At 49.1% G+C, this 16,084-nt stretch overlaps 1 protein-coding gene across 1 annotated transcript in view; it reads left to right on the top strand.

Moving 5' to 3' along the window:
* The first annotated feature begins 726 nt into the window (after positions 1-726).
* Positions 727-16,084, top strand: part of USP31 (ubiquitin specific peptidase 31) — a 45,477-nt gene continuing 30,119 nt past the window's right edge. Inside the window, exons 1-4 of the mRNA XM_069984145.1 lie at positions 727-1,389; positions 11,377-11,502; positions 14,638-14,726; positions 14,885-14,977. Coding sequence (XP_069840246.1) covers positions 862-1,389; positions 11,377-11,502; positions 14,638-14,726; positions 14,885-14,977 — 836 coding nt within the window. The 5' untranslated portion in view covers positions 727-861. The remainder of the gene's footprint in view (positions 1,390-11,376; positions 11,503-14,637; positions 14,727-14,884; positions 14,978-16,084) is intronic.

Here is a 16,084-nt window from a genome sequence, read left to right as displayed (position 1 = left end):
TTCCTACATCCCCTCACAGGGTCTCTGCAGCCTTCTTCCTACATCTCCTCACAGGGTCTCTGCACCCTTCTTCCTACATCTCCTCACAGGGTCCCTGTACCCTTATCCCTACATCTCCTCACAGGATCCCTTCACCCTGCTCTCTACATCTCCTCACAGGATCCCTACACCCTACATCTCCTCACAGGGTCTCTGCACCCTTCTCCCTACATCTCCTCACAGGGTCTCTGCACCCTGATCCCTACATCTCCTCACAGGGTCTCTGCACCCTGATCCCTACCTACATCTCTTCACAGGCTCTCCGCACCCTGCTCCCTACATCTCCTCACAGGATCCCTACACCCTGCTCCTTTATCCCCACAGGATCCCTTCACCCTGCTCCCTACATCCACTCACAGGATCCCTACACCCTGCTCTCTACATCTCCTCACAGGATCCCTACACCCTGCTCTCTACATCTCCTCACAGGATCCCTACACCCTGCTCTCTACATCTCCCCACAGGATCCCTTCACCCTGCTCCCTTTATCCCCTCACAGGATCCCTACACCCTACACCCCCTCACATGATCCCTACACCCTGCTCCTCCATCTCCCCCGGGTCCCTACACCCTCCTCCCGGTCACAGCTCCAAGCTCTGCACGGTTTCCACCTCCCTAGTTATAAACTGTCTAGGAAACACACGAAGGCCGGTCACGTGACTGCCCTGCACCACGTGACACCTACGTCACCAGACCCTTCAGGAGTAACTCCGATGTAGCCCCGGCCGTGAGGGGGACAGTTTAGCAGGGTGCCCCCAGACCGGAAGTGAGCGCCGCACCTCCCCGTGACAGGCAGCCCCGGGGCCGGAGGGGAATGCCCTCATGTCGCAGGTGTCGGGCGCTGCCCCGGCGGCGGCCGGTGGCGGGAAGGAGAAGAAGGTGTCCCTGGGGAAGAAGCTGTTCTGGCGGCGCGGCGGGTTAGTGAGCCGCTTCCTGCGGACACTCAGCGCCTTGTCCCATCTGAGCAGCGAGCAGGAGGAGGATGCCGCCGCCGCCCCCCGGGAGAAGAGCGGCTCCCCGGCCCGGCCCCAGCCGCCCGCCCCGGAGTCCCCGCACCTGCTCCCGCCGCCGCTGCCGCCCTCCCCGAGCCCCAGCCGCCTGCCCGGCCTCTCCGGCCTCAAGAACCACGGGAACACCTGCTTCATGAACGCCGTGCTGCAGTGCCTCAGCAACACCGACCTGTTCGCCGAGTTCCTGGGGCTGGAGCAGTACAAGGAGAGCGAGGCCTCCGGGAGCCCCCTGCCCAGCCCCTCCGCCCAGGACCGGGGAGAGGTCACCGAGCAGCTGGCCAAGCTCCTCCGCTCCCTGTGGACCATGGAGTACACGCCGCAGCACAGCCGGGAGTTCAAGGTGAGGAGCTGCCGCCCCGACCCCGACTCCGACTACACGTCCCTGCATCACTACTACAAGTGCCAGCCTGTGCTCCCCCACCCCCGACTACAGGAACCAGCATCACTACTACAAGTGCCAGCCTGTCCTCTCCCAACCCCCAACTACACGTCCCAGCATTACTACTACAAGTGCCAGCCTGTGCTCCCCCACCCCCGACTACAGGAACCAGCATCACTACTACAAGTGCCAGCCTGTGCTCCCCCACCCCCGACTACAGGAACCAGCATCACTACAAGTGCCAGCCTGTGCTCCCCCACCCCCGACTACACGTCCCTGCATCACTACTACAAGTGCCAGCCTGTGCTCCCCCACCCCCGACTACACGTCCCAGCATCACTACTACAAGTGCCAGCCTGTCCTCTCCCAACCCCCGACTACAGGAACCAGCATCACTACTACAAGTGCCAGCCTGTCCTCTCCCAACCCCCGACTACACGTCCCAGCATCACTACCACAAGTGCCAGCCTGTCCTCTCCCAACCCCCGACTACACGTCCCAGCATCACTCATACAAGTGCCAGCCTGTCCTCTCCCAACCCCCGACTACACGTCCCAGCATCACTCATACAAGTGCCAGCCTGTCCTCTCCCAACCCCCGACTACAGGAACCAGCATCACTACTACAAGTGCCAGCCTGTGCTCCCCCACCCCCGACTACAGGAACCAGCATCACTACTACAAGTGCCAGCCTGTGCTCCCCCACCCCCGACTACACGTCCCAGCATTACTACTACAAGTGCCAACCTGTACTCTCCCAACCCCCGACTACACGTCCCTGCATCACTACTACAAGTGCCAGCCTGTCCTCTCCCAACCCCCGACTACAGGAACCAGCATCACTACAGGTGCCAGCCTGTCCTCTCCCAACCCCCGACTACAAGACCCAGCATCACTACTACAAGTGCCAGCCTGTCCTCTCCCAACCCAGACTACAGGAACCAGCATCACTACTACAAGTGCCAGCCTGTCCTGCCCCCCTGACTACAGGAACCAGCATCACTACTACAAGTGCCAGCCTGTCCTGCCCCCCTGACTACAGGAACCAGCATCACTACTACAAGTGCCAACCTGTCCTGCCCCCCTGACTACAGGTATCAGCATCACTACAAGTGCCAGCCTGTCCTGCCACCTGAATACAGGTCCCAGCATCACCACTACAAGTGCTGACCTGCCCCGACCCCCGACTACAGGTCCCAGCATCACCACTACAAGTGCTGACCTGCCCCGACCCCCGACTACAGGTCCCAGCATCACCACTACAGGTCCCAGACTGTCCTGCCCCGACTACTGGTCCCAGCATCACCACTACAGGTCCCAGACTGTCCTGCCCCGACTACAGGTCCCAGCATCACCACTACAAGTGCCAGCCTGTCCTTCCCCGACTACAGGTCTCAGTATCACTACAAGTGCTGACCTGTCCTGACCCCTGACTACGGGGCCCAGCATCACCACTACAGGTGCCAGTCCCGGGTACTACAGGACCCATCACCACTACAGGTGCCAGCCCCTACTCCTTGGTACAACAGATCCAGCATCACCACTACAGGTGCCAGCCTATCCTGCCCTGACCCCCGTTTACAAGACCCATCATCAGTGCATGTGCCAGCCTGTCCTGACCCTCTGACTACAGGACCCATCACCACAACAGGTGCCAATCCCGACTCCCGGGTACAACAGGTCCCAGCATCACCACTACAGGTGCAAGCCTGTGCTGCTCTGATCCCCGGGTACTATAGATGCCAGCCTGTCCTGCCTGACCAACAAATAGAGGTCCCAGCATCACCACTACAGGTGCCAGCATATCCTTCCCTTACCCAGGGTACTACAAATGCCAGCATCACCACTACAGGTGCCGGCATATCACCTTCCTGTGTCCCAGCATCAGTACTACAGGCTCTAGTGTGTCCTGCATCCAGCCCTGGGTACTGCAAGTGCCAGCATCACCACGGTATAACTACATGTCCCAGCATATCACCTCTCTGTAAGTAAAAGTGGCAGCATACCATCCCAGGTCCCAGCGTGTCGCCCCCACTGTGTGACTACAGGTCCCAGCTCCCCTGGCTTTGCAGTCATACAGCTCCCATGGTGTTACTGCAGGTCACTACTACAGATGAGTGAACCTCCAGCATGCTCGAGTCAATCCGAACCCAAGCTGGGGCTGCTGAAGTTGGATAAAGCTCTTAAGTTTGTCTGGAAAACATGGATGCAGCCAATGACTATATCCATGTTTTCCACATAGCCTTAGGGCTTTATCTACGTTCAGCAGCCACCGCTAATCAAATGCCGAAAGTTCGGGTTCGGATGGACTGGAGCATGCTGGAGCTTTGCTCATCTCTAGTCACTACACATTGTCATCTTACCTATCATGCCCCATCCCCACAGTCTCCCGCATCTCTTATCTGGCAGTGCTTGGACTTGTGGTTCTTCCCATGTACTCTGGATTATCTGGTGTACATGGTGTACAATATGTACAGTCTAGCTTTGGTGCTATATTATCGGCCATTTCCATTTTTCCAGGTTTGGGGTTTGTTTCCGGATTGAAGGTCCTCTGCCATATGGGCCATGTGTCGCTATACGACCTTACAACAGGTCCTAGTGTCTACTACAAGTCTCAGCATCCCTTCAGCTTCAGCACATATAGATTGCACTTTTGTTTGGCACTTTAGGTTAAATTCACACACAGCAGATTTGTTGGAGAGATTTCTGCACCTGCCCCATGTACCCATTGTGAGAATGACCCCGATCAGGGTGCGTTCACACGTACAGGATCTGCAACAGATTTGATGGCCCAGAATTGATTTGCTTTGAATCTGCAGCTTCAAATCTGCGCCACCAAATCTGCTGCAGATCCTGTACGTGTGAACGCACCCTCATATGGTGTATTACTGCACCAGTCATTCTTCATGGGGATTCTTAGCTGGTTCAGTGAATGGAGTGTTGGCTATGCATGTGCTCCATATACTCTGGAGACATTTCGTCTCCATTCTGCAGGTTGCTGAAGGTCTCAGATGTTGGACCCCCACCAATCAGCACATTATCACTTCTCCTGTGTGTAGGGGACCAGATGCTGAGGTATAAATACCCATAACTAGTATCTATTAAAATAAACTTTTATACACAGAGACATGTTAAGAGTTTTGATTGGTTGGAGTCTGACCGATGAGGAGAACTCGCTGGGAGAAGTCCGTGTGCAGCGTGTTCTCCCCCACCTCTGTGTTATGTAACCTGGACGGCCGCATAATATAACTCTATGGAGCCGTCCAGGTCGGATGGACAGAGTAAGGAGAGGAACACATGGCAGCACACAGACTTCTCCCGACTTGTTCTTCTTGTCTTGCGCTGTCTGAACGCTCCCACCCCGACCAATCCAAACTCTTGACATCTCTGTGATGTCCTTTTTTAAAAACAGGTACTCTATAATGGTATATACATGGTTAAATGGTAGTTGTAGTCTGCTCACCTCTGGAAATTGATTGTGGGCACAGTCTATAGTGGAGGGTGCACGGTTCCAACGATGGCGAGTCATGTATTCGCAAGATGCACAATACAGTGACTGTTTCGGCACTCCAATGAAGATTAAAATCGAATTGCTTTATTTTATAACAGACGTTAAAACAGGCTGCAAGACTTCACCGACGCGTTTCGCCCGCATGTGTGCTTAGTCCTGGTATAAGCGTGCATGCGCGCAAAACGCATCGGTGGAATCTTGCAGCATGTTTTAACGTTTGTTATGAAATAAAGCATAGATTTTAACCTTTATTGGCATGCCGGAACCGTCACGGTTTTGTGATTCTTTAATGGTAGTCTGTGTGGGGCATGATGGGAAGGATACTACACCTGGGAACCTCAGGTGGTGGTTCTGGGCCAAAAAACACTTTCTGAACTTCCAACATCACTTTGGAAAAAAAAATCTGTCAGGAGGAAAGTTTTAGGTGCATTGTGATGGCGTATCCTAACAGTATATCATCACTTCAAGGGGTTGTCCATCATTTAGCGCAAGGGTAGGGGACCTTGGCTCTCCAGCTGTTGCAAAACTGTGTCCCATCATGCTTGGACAGCCAGAGCTTTATCTGTCCAGACATGATGGGAATTGTAGTTTTGCAACAGCTGGAGAGCCAAGGTTCCCTACTCCTGATATAGTGGTTTCCCGCTAAAGCCCATTGTGATGATGGATCCATAGTGATGTAACATCCTGCAGCACTGATTGGCTGCCGTGATCACTTGTTAGGTTAACGAGGAAACAACATCCCTCATAGGTTTTATACTGGTACTTATTCTGGGGTCTTTACTTTGATGGCCATGTCCTGGTGCCCCAGCTGTGCACTCCTATGGCTATCACTGTGCTGGTACCTCTGTCTCTTTAGTTGCAGTCAGATGTCTGGCATATCTGTGCCCAAGGGCCTTTCCTTTGAGACCACCATAACAGTGATCTGCAACTTGTGGCCTTCTCGGACTCCCAGCATGCCCAGACAGACGACTGCTGGAACCCCCAGGTCAGGTTGGAGATCATTGCTATGACGCAAGGTATTATGCACCCAGGATGCATGCCTTATGCCCTTCACATCCTCCGCCCATCCCAGTTCTCCTCTGTCAGATCCTGTGAATATTAAAGGGGTACTCCAGCGGAAAAAAGTTTTCTTTTGAAATCAACTGGTGCTATAAAGTGCAAGAGATTTGTAATTAACTTCTAATTAAAAAAAAATCTCCAGTCTTCATCATCTGCTGTATGTCCTGCAGGAAGTGGTGCATTCTCTCCAGTCTGTGCAGTGCTCTCTGCTGCCACCTCTGTCCATGCCAGGAACTGTCCAGAGCAGTAGATATTTTCTATGGGGATTTGCTGCTGCTCTGGACAGTTCCTGACATGGACAGAGGTGGCAGCAGAGAGCACCGTGTCAGACTGGAAAGATGACACCACCTTATGCAGGACATACAGCAGCCGATTAGTATATTAGATTTTTTTTTTAATCAAAGTAAATTACAAATTAATGGCACTCTCCGACACCGGTTTTGAAAGTTGTTTTTTTTAACTACTGGAGTACCCCTTTAAGGAATATTACTAATATGATGGGACAAGTCACGTCAGCCAAGTGGGGGAAACTCTGCCACCATCAATACAGGCCAGGCCTGGGATCTCTCTAGACAAATAAACCATATTACTAATGAGTGTAATGAGGCCGGAGTCATCCATAATACCTGGGTAGGAGCCAGCAGGATTCATGCTCCAGCTTGCTGACACTTACACCTCGGGCTACTTGTATACTGGGTGTAGCCCTTCATGTGATTATTTATTACAGAGGAGCTCTTGTGATGGAGCGGCAGGAATGTGGCCGGATGTAAGTCATATACACAGAGTAAGGGTCCTATTACACGGAACGATTTTTAACGACTAACAATTGCAAAACGAGATTGTTTATCGCTAACCTGAAATCGTTCACCATATTACACAGAACGATGGTCGTTAGATACGATCGTTATTGCGATTGTTATTATGATTGTTTTTGCTGCGTTTACATTAAGCGATAATTCGCCCAATCGATCGTTTAACGATTTTGAAGCAACAATTAAGTTTTTATAACGATCAGTGTTTAGACGGAGAAAAATCATTAGAAAAATGATTATTGTGATCGTTTATAAGATCACTTAAGCCAATCTCACACACAGGGTGAATCTTTGTAAGACTGTTTACACGAAGCAACCTGCGAATTTTTAGCGATCGACCAACGACGATTTGAAAACGTGCGTAAAGACCAAAATGAACAATTTCTCGCTCGTCGTGTATACACGGAACGATTATCGCTCAAATGCGATCGATTCGAACCATAATTGTTCCGTGTAAACACAGCATTATTCCTTCTGATCTCAGCAAAACAATGAACAATGTGCAATTACACTGGACAATTAGTGAACAAATGCGGAACTTGAGCGAACGAATGTGGAATTACAGCAAACGATTAACGATAATTTTAGGTTCCGATCTAGATTAATGACATACAAGTGATTTTTCGATCGTTGCCTGCAATTACACAGAACAATTATCGTTTAAATTTGAATGATATAACGATTTTTTGCACGCTAATCGTCCCGTGTAATAGGACCCTAATACATTGCTTTATTGTACTGATCTCTGGGCTTCTTTGCGGTTTTTATATCCTATCGGTTGCTTGCTCTGACGCTTCCCTTTCCCCAGCTTTCAGTGACCACATGTGTTATACAGGTGAGTCCGTCTTCACGTGAGCGCAGTACTTCTCATCCTTGTGTCCGTGTTTTAGCAGCAAGTCCCGTCCTGATGGTTGCTCCAATATCTGAACTGATGACAGAAACATGGTCAGGCCGGGACTACGGGGGTGGAAACGCTCATATAATACGTTCACGTCCGATCCGCCTGATACACACCTGGTCATAGATCACAGACGTATGCTGTAAGGGTGGTATTACACGGAACGATTATTGTTCGAAAAATCGTTAGTTTGGATTTGAACGATAATCGTTTAGTGTAATAGCAGACAACGAGAAAACGTTGGTCGTTTAATAGAATTTGGACCTATTTTTATCGTTGATCGTTTGCAAATCGTTCGCGTGGAATAAGACGTCGTTCGGTGGTTGGCAGTAGCGGCGAACACAGTGGCGACGACAAGATGAACGCAGTAACGATGATCGCTCCGTGTAATTGGGTGAACGATTTCAGGTCGTTTGAGTTTGTTTTATCGTTGATCGTCGAAAAATTGCTTGATGTAATAGCACTCTAAAGCTGTACACCAGGGATGGGGTACCTTTGGCTCTGTAGCTTTTGCAAAACTACAATTCCCATCATGCCTGGACAGCCGTTGGCTGTCCAGGCATGATGGGAATTGTAGTTTTGCACAGCTACAGAGCCAAAGGTTCCCCTTCCTTGCTATATACAGAATCCCGTCTACTGTGCTCTTCCTATTGTCCCTGCTGGCAAACCTACAACCAGTTTTATAATAATGCAAAGGAATAAGACAGGGTCTGCTGGGAGTAGTAGTTCAGACACAGCCCGCCTGAGCAGTTTTCATTGTGATATCTGTAACATGTGTAGTCCCCGTTCCTGGAAAGTGTTTGGTTGTGAAAGTCGCGGCTGTCAGGTGAGATCTTGTTATCGGTCCGTCAGCCGTGTTTGCTCACATGCCTGTCCGTCGCCTTGTGAAATATCTCCCCATTGTTCTGCTGTCACAAGAGCCTCATCTAATCTGTACAGACCCATTAAAAATTCCCTGAGCGAAGGTTGAATGCAGGGCATTGGCGTGACGGGTGCGGCCCCGGATCCTTTAGGCGGCTGTAATATCGCCCACACACTGGAGCTGAACATGTATATACATATCTGCTTTCTGTATGGCGTGTTCACACACACAATCCGCCCCTTCTTATTCCTCTTCCCATCAGATTAGGTTACTGCATGTCGTGCTGTGATTGTCTCTAGAACCAGGTTACTGTTACGGCCTATATGTATGAGTGCGTGTGTATGTACACCTCCAGTTTTCGTCGGCCCCACTGAGTTCAATGGAGTGGCAGCGCAAATGTCCGACTGTTCTTCCTTCAGGGGGATACGGTATCCCTGTGATTTGTGGGAAAGTTATGGTGCGTTTACACAGACAGATTTATCTGACAGATTTCTGAAGCCAAAGCCAGGAATGGATTTGAAAAGAAGATAGAAGTCTTTACTTTATTACCTGTTCTGTCTTTAGTCTGTTCCTGGCTTTGGCTTCAATCTCTGTGTAACCTCACAGATTTGTAATTTCGTTCTACCTAAAGGGATTATCTAGCACTACAAAAACATGGCCACTTTCTTCCAGAGACAGCACCACTCTTGTCTCCAGCTTGGGTGCAGGTTTTGCTGCTCAGTTCCATTGAAGTAAATGGAGCTTAATTGCAAACCGAGACTGAATTGGAGACAAGAGTTGTGTTGTCTCTGAAAGAAAGTGGCCATGTTCTTGTAGTGCTGGATAACCCCTTTAAAATCTCCAATCTTCCAGTACTTATCAGCTGCTGTATGTCCTGCAGGATGTGGTGTTTTCTTTCCAGTCTGACACAATGCTCTCTGCTGCCACCTCTGTCCATGTCAGGAACTGTCCAGAGCAGGAGAGGTTTTCTATGGGGTTTGCTGCTACTGCTGGACAGTTCCTGACACGGACAGAGGTGGCAGCAGAGAGCACTGTCCTGCACTTGCCATGAGCATGGTATTTATGTGAGCTGGCTGATAACAGGGAACAATAGGTGGTATTTATTGTCTCTCTTGATGTGGTGTCTTAAGGAAGTGGCATTGTTTCATCTTTATTTTTGGCTCACAAGAAGGCTTTTGTGCAGTGTCGGATGATGCTGCCTCTGAGGCCTAATACCAGTCATTACTGGATGTTTTAGCCGGGGCTGGAAACGTAAAACCAGAGCAGGGATTGGTTCCTGGTGCGGAGATGTCGCAGCACTCGTAGCTGTCAGCACGCCGGTCCGTGGGAGGTTTGTTGCTAAAAGCGTTGTCTGCAGAGGACATGGCAGTCGGACACACCGCACTGACAACCTGTAATTATGCTCTCACAAGGGCCCGTCCTGTCTGATGGCAGAGCCAAAACACCGGGCAAAGCTCTGTTACCAGGGAAACCACGGAGAAGGCTCATTTCGGATTCTCTGGGGTCCTCTGTACTTTTATCTCCGGCTAATCGTCTTGGATAGCGATCCGGGCACTCGGCATGGTTTTCATTTATTTGTTTATTGGGGCTCTTGTACATTGTTGGTGTGTCGGGCTCGGTGTCAGCCAGGGGGGCATACCCCTCTGTATACACCCACATCCAGTGTAAAGTGAGCCTGACATTAATAGCTATTAAGCTGCTATTAACTAGGAAGAAATCTTAACAGCCCAATGCTGGGAATATGAATAAATAACACAAAATGCTTTTATGCTTCAGGCAGAGACCAGGACCCAGACCTAATGTAATGTCATGATCTCCGTCCAACCTGTGGTTCAACAACTGTTGCAAACCAACTACTCCCAGCATGGAGGGAGATCACAGGTGTAAAAGGGGTCAGAATAAACGCTGACTTTGATTACACACCTGTTATCATCCCTCTTGTAACCCAATGTTGTGCCCCCCTTCTCCTTCCAGTCCCACCCTGCGTGCCACTTGTCCTTCCATTCCTGTGCCCCCTTCTCCCTCTAGTCCTGGCCCTGTGGTCCCCTTCTCCCTCTAGTCCTGGCCCTGTGGTCCCCTTCTCCCTCTAGTCCTGGCCCTGTGGTCCCCTTCTCCCTCTAGTCCTGGCCCTGTGGTCCCCTTCTCCCTCTAGTCCCGGCCCTGCGCCCCCCTTCTCCCTCCAGTCCCGGCCCTGCGCCCCCCTTCTCCCTCCAGTCCCGGCCCTGCGCCCCCCTTCTCCCTCCAGTCCCGGCCCTGCGCCCCCCTTCTCCCTCCAGTCCCGGCCCTGCGCCCCCCTTCTCCCTCCAGTCCCGGCCCTGCGCCCCCCTTCTCCCATATTCACTGTGCTTTTGCTTTCCCCCAGGCTTTCTGTCCTTTTTCCTGTTTTGCAGTCATAAAGGGTTTATCTGGGGCAAATAGTTTTTCTTCTTTTTATAAGTCTGGGTGCTGCAAAAATTAAGAAAAAGAAAACCCTGGTGGTATACCAGCAGCTGGTCCTGTGTGATCTCCACCGTGCGATGTACTTATGTATGCCGGACACACTATGGGCAGTTTCTGCAAGAAGGAGGAGAAGCATTACAGGAGGGGGGTCAGCATCGGGACCAAGCGCCATCAGAGTGGGTGCGGTGAAGCGTCGCTACCTGCCCCCCTTTTGCCTTCTGAGTCTTTCCCCGGGCAAAATTGGAGGCCTGGGTAGCATAAAACTTTTTTTTACTACCTGGACGACTGGTTTAAGTAGTTACTTGTGATGTGGTTCCTTTATATAATTATTTTATCCACTAATAAAGTATTTTTGTGTTTACCCTTAGACGGTGGTGTCCAGGAATGCCCTCCAGTATCGGGGCACCTCCCAGCACGACGCCCAGGAGTTCCTGCTGTGGCTTCTGGACAGGGTGCACGAAGACCTAAATATCCTTGTCAAGCACAAACCCCGGGTGTGTATCTATATACTATACACTATCTATATACTATATGTGAGGGTGATCACCAGAGCCCTTTACTGCAGACCCCTCATCTGTGCGGTTGTAGAGCCGCTGTAGATGCGTTCCGGCCTTCCACATAGAAGCCTGGGGTGCAGGGATGGGGGGGGCGTCTGCTGCAGAAGGGACATTGTAGTCATCGCCCGCTTCTGCCATGGTGCCGACAGTTTTCCTGTGAGTCACTGTGAGAATTCGTCATAATCATTTGCAATAAACTCACAGCCAAGAGATACGTTTCAGGCTGGGAGCTTCGTCATGAGCCGCCACATGGTTTATTAATAATTTCTTAAAAATCCCTTTGTGGCCAAAAAGCTTTGTCTGCATTACATTGCCTGACTGCTTCATGCATATGGAAGAGCCGTAAATGTAGAATATCTATATAATCTTCTGTCCGGCGCAACGCGGCGTACATGCACCCTTAGGTCTTGTGCACACAGCCATGTTGTGATGACTCTATAAGTACGTAGGTGTGTGAGGCCATAATACAGTAACTATCTGAGGCCATGCTTTCCCTGCTTCATATAGAGAATTCATGTTTATGAGATAATGCACTATGGCACAGGTGTCAAACTCAGGTCCTCCAGCTGTTACAAGACTACAATTCCCATCATTCCTGGAGAGCTAAAGCTTTGGCTGTCCAGGCATGATGGGAATTGTAGTTTTGTAACAGCTGGAGGGCCAGAGTTTGACTCCCTTGCCCCATGGAGATTTTGTAGGGAAGTTTTCGCCAACCTGTGGCTCTCTAGTTTAAAACTACAACTCCTATCATGGCTTGCCAATTGAATGCCACAGGTTGTGGATACCGCTTCTGGTTGTGGAAGCTACCACTGTAATGGGATCCCAGCCATAGCTTCTGTGACTCCATAGCACCAAGTGTAGTGCTGTGTGCCGTCATACAGGAATCGCACACATGGCTGGGATGTTGGAATGATTAAAGGTAAAATGTGTGGTTATGGCACCCAGCAGGCAGCTGATTATTTGTATGGGCTGCTGGGTTCCCTGCCAGGACCTCACCAGTTGTCCACATGCATTAAAGAGGTATACCAGAGGGATATTTTTTTTTTTCAATAAGCTGGTGCCAGAAAGTTATATAGATTTGGCTGTCTGTCTCTGCCCCTTATTGGAAGAATTCGAGTTTTTCATTTTTACTGTCTTCTTTTGAATACTTTCCTGTAATACCTGTGGGGTCAAAATGGTCACCACACACCAAGATGAATTCTCTGAGGGGTGCACTTTCCAAAATGGGGTGACTTATGGGGGGTTTTCTCTCTGCTGACACTACAGGGGCACTGCAAACGCACCTGGCGCTCAGAAACTTCTTCAGCAAAATTTGCATTGGAAAAGCTAATTGGCGCTCCCTTCCTTCTGAGCCCTCCTGTGTGCCCATACAGTGGTTTACGCCCACATATGGGGTACCGTTGTACTCAAGAGAACCTGCATTACAAATTTTGGGGTGCTTTTTCTCTCATATTCCTTTTGAAAATGAGAAACTTTAATCTAAACGTATACATTATTGGAAAATTTAAATTTTCCATTTTTTTACTGCCTAAGGCTGGGTTCACACACAGTATATTTCAGGCAGTATTTGGTCCTGATGTCAGGTTCTCATTGCAACCAAAACCAGGAGTGGATTAACAACACAGAAAGTCTATGTTCACACAATGTTGAAATTGAGTGGATGGCCGACATATAACGGTAAATAACGGCCATTATTTCAATACAACAGACGCTATTTTAAAATAACAGCAAATATTTGCCATTGAATTATAGCCATCCTCTCAATTACAACATTATGTGATCAGAGCCTTTCTGTGTTTTCAATCCACTCCTGGTTTTGGTTGCTATTAGGACCTGACATGAAGACCAAATACTGCCTGAAATATACTGTGTGTGAACCCAGCCTTATTGTGAATACTTTCCTCCAGCCCCTGTAGGGTTAAAATGCTCATTATACCCCTAGATTAATTCTTTAAGGTGTGTAGTTTCCAAAATGGGGTCACTTATGGGGGTTTTCAGGATATCAGACTTCTAAATCCATTTAAAAAAAGAACTGGTCCCTAAAAAAAAATCAGTTTTGGAAACTTTCACGAAAATGTGATAATTTGCTGATAAATTTCTAAGCCCCATAACACCCTAAAAAAGTAAAATATGTTTACCAAATTATGCCAGAATAAAGAGGACATTTTGGTAATGTGACTTAGTAACTAATTTATGTGCTACGACTTTCTTTTTTTAGAAGCAGAGAATTTCAAAGTTCATAAAATGCAAATTTTTTTAATTTTTCATGATATTTTTATGTTTTTCACAAAAAACACACAAAGTAGTGACCAAATTTTGCCACTAACGTAAAGTGCCATATGTGACGAAAAAACAATCTCAGAATCGCTAGCATACGTTAAAGCATCACTGAGCTATAAGAGCATAAAGTGAGACAGGTCAGATTTTGAAAAATTAGTCTGGTCATTAAGGCCCAAACTAGCTGCAGCACGAAGGGGTTAAGCATCTATTTACCAGATAACCCCTTTAATAGAAGTAATTTTTTTAATCTGTTTACCTTTTGCTTCCCAGTGGATTTAACCCCCCCCCCAGAGTACCGGTTTAGGGTAGCTTCACACGTACCGTATCACATCGGATTTTCTGCTGCGGATTCGCAGCAGATTTGACAGTGCGGATTTGATGCAGTGCACATTCATTTAGTCAAATCTGCTGCGGATTCGCAGCAGAGAATCCACTGTGATACTGTACGTGTGAAGCTACCCTTAGGCTGCATTCCCATGTTCCGTGTTCCTTGTGGCGCACGGACGTGGAATGCCTGTAACGGACTCTCCCCCGCCTGGGCAGCATCTGTGATATGATGCTGGGAGCGGGGGAACTGTACAGATATGCGCCGCACTGTAAAGAATCAGCCATGCAGTGTATATCTGTACAGTTCACCCGCTCCCAGAACTACCATACACATTCCTTAATAACCCCCTTTAAATGTCTCAGTGCCCTGTGGGCTCTTGGAGTGTCATGTATATGAGCCCTTGACTTTATGGTCATCTCAGGTTTACACACTGAATGTTCTGACTCTATAAGCTTATTTTACAGCCTCCGGTGGAGGAAGATCTGACTGGGGAGGGTCCTCCTTTTCCAACCAGCGGGACCTTTGTTCAGGAACTGTTCCAGGCTCAGTATAGGTATTGTATATCTAGCTATATATAACAAGTATTGCAGTATGCGGTATAACCATGGTGATGATCTGTCTCCTGTATCTGTCGTCTCTCCCAGTGTTCTTTATCTCTGCTCTTTTCTAATACATTGTCTATTGCGTTCACCGTTAACTCTTTCCTTGTAGGTCCTCTTTGACGTGCCCCCATTGTCAGAAACAGAGTAACACTTTTGATCCTTTCCTTTGCATCTCTCTACCAATCCCCTTGCCTCATACACGGTAAGAATCACCTGTCACTGCTATATAACAGATTGTGTCACTGACAGCAGCAGTAGTGATCCCTATTTCTCCTGTATTAGAGTTGACCTATATTGCTAACACGCCCCGGTCTCGGTCTTGTGTGTATGTCTATACTAAGGATTTTGTGCACATATATATCTGTTCTATAGCACTATGTGCCCCCGGTTCTTTGTGTTGTATTACCGAGGGTCTTCTCATGTTATGCATGGTAACAAGTGGATGAGATGAATGGACAGTGGGCACTGTGCCTGTGCGGCCAGCTCTCCATTCATCTTATATGGGACTTCTGAACGTTATTGAGCGCTGAACTCATCAATGTTTGGAGGATGTGACTGGTCGGCTTCCCACCACTATTTATACCGTGTCCTATGGACTGTGATATCTTTTGGGAATAAGAATTTGAAATTCTTCTGAATGGCCAAATATTTATTTGATCAATCCTGCAATTGTTCCTATAACCTTCTAGAATAGATTTGCTTGATCTGCCGCTGATCAGTGCTTCCCGCTGCAGTCTTGGTGATTGGCTGAGCAGGTATTTTCTGTGTGAGATGAAAGCAGGAGTCTTCATCGCACCGTGATCACGATTAAAGTGTATCTGTAATGGTTGTCCCCTGTCCGATCTAACGATTGGGCATGGAGAAACAGGCCAAGCCTAACATTTATTAAGGCCCTATTGCACGCATGCTCATGCCACAGTAGGCCGACTTGGGCAGATATCGCTCCATGTGATAAAGACAACAATCGGCCAGGAGTGCGCAATCGTTCAGTTGTTTGCTAATCGTTGACTTTTAATGTTTAACCCTTAGGCGACCCTGGACGTACCCGTACGTCCAGGGCCGCCTCCCCGCGTTCAGAGCAGGGCCGCGCGGCGGCCGTGCTCTGAACCGTCGCGATCCCGGGTGCCGCATGTAGCCCGGGATCGTGGCTATTAGCGGGCACAGTGTGATCGCCGTGCCCGCTAATCAGGTAATCGGAGGCAGCTGTCAAAGATGACAGCTGCCTCCGATTACTGGCTGCAGATGATCGGTGGTGGTATAGTGGGGAGATCGCTCCTCCAGGACGTTGTCCCGGAGGAGCGATCTCTGT

Source organism: Dendropsophus ebraccatus, chromosome 9, assembly GCF_027789765.1.
Source record: "Dendropsophus ebraccatus isolate aDenEbr1 chromosome 9, aDenEbr1.pat, whole genome shotgun sequence".
NCBI classification, from domain to species: domain Eukaryota; kingdom Metazoa; phylum Chordata; class Amphibia; order Anura; family Hylidae; genus Dendropsophus; species Dendropsophus ebraccatus.
The sequence above is the reverse complement of the archived record's forward strand: the minus strand, read 5'-3'. Positions and strand labels throughout refer to the sequence as shown.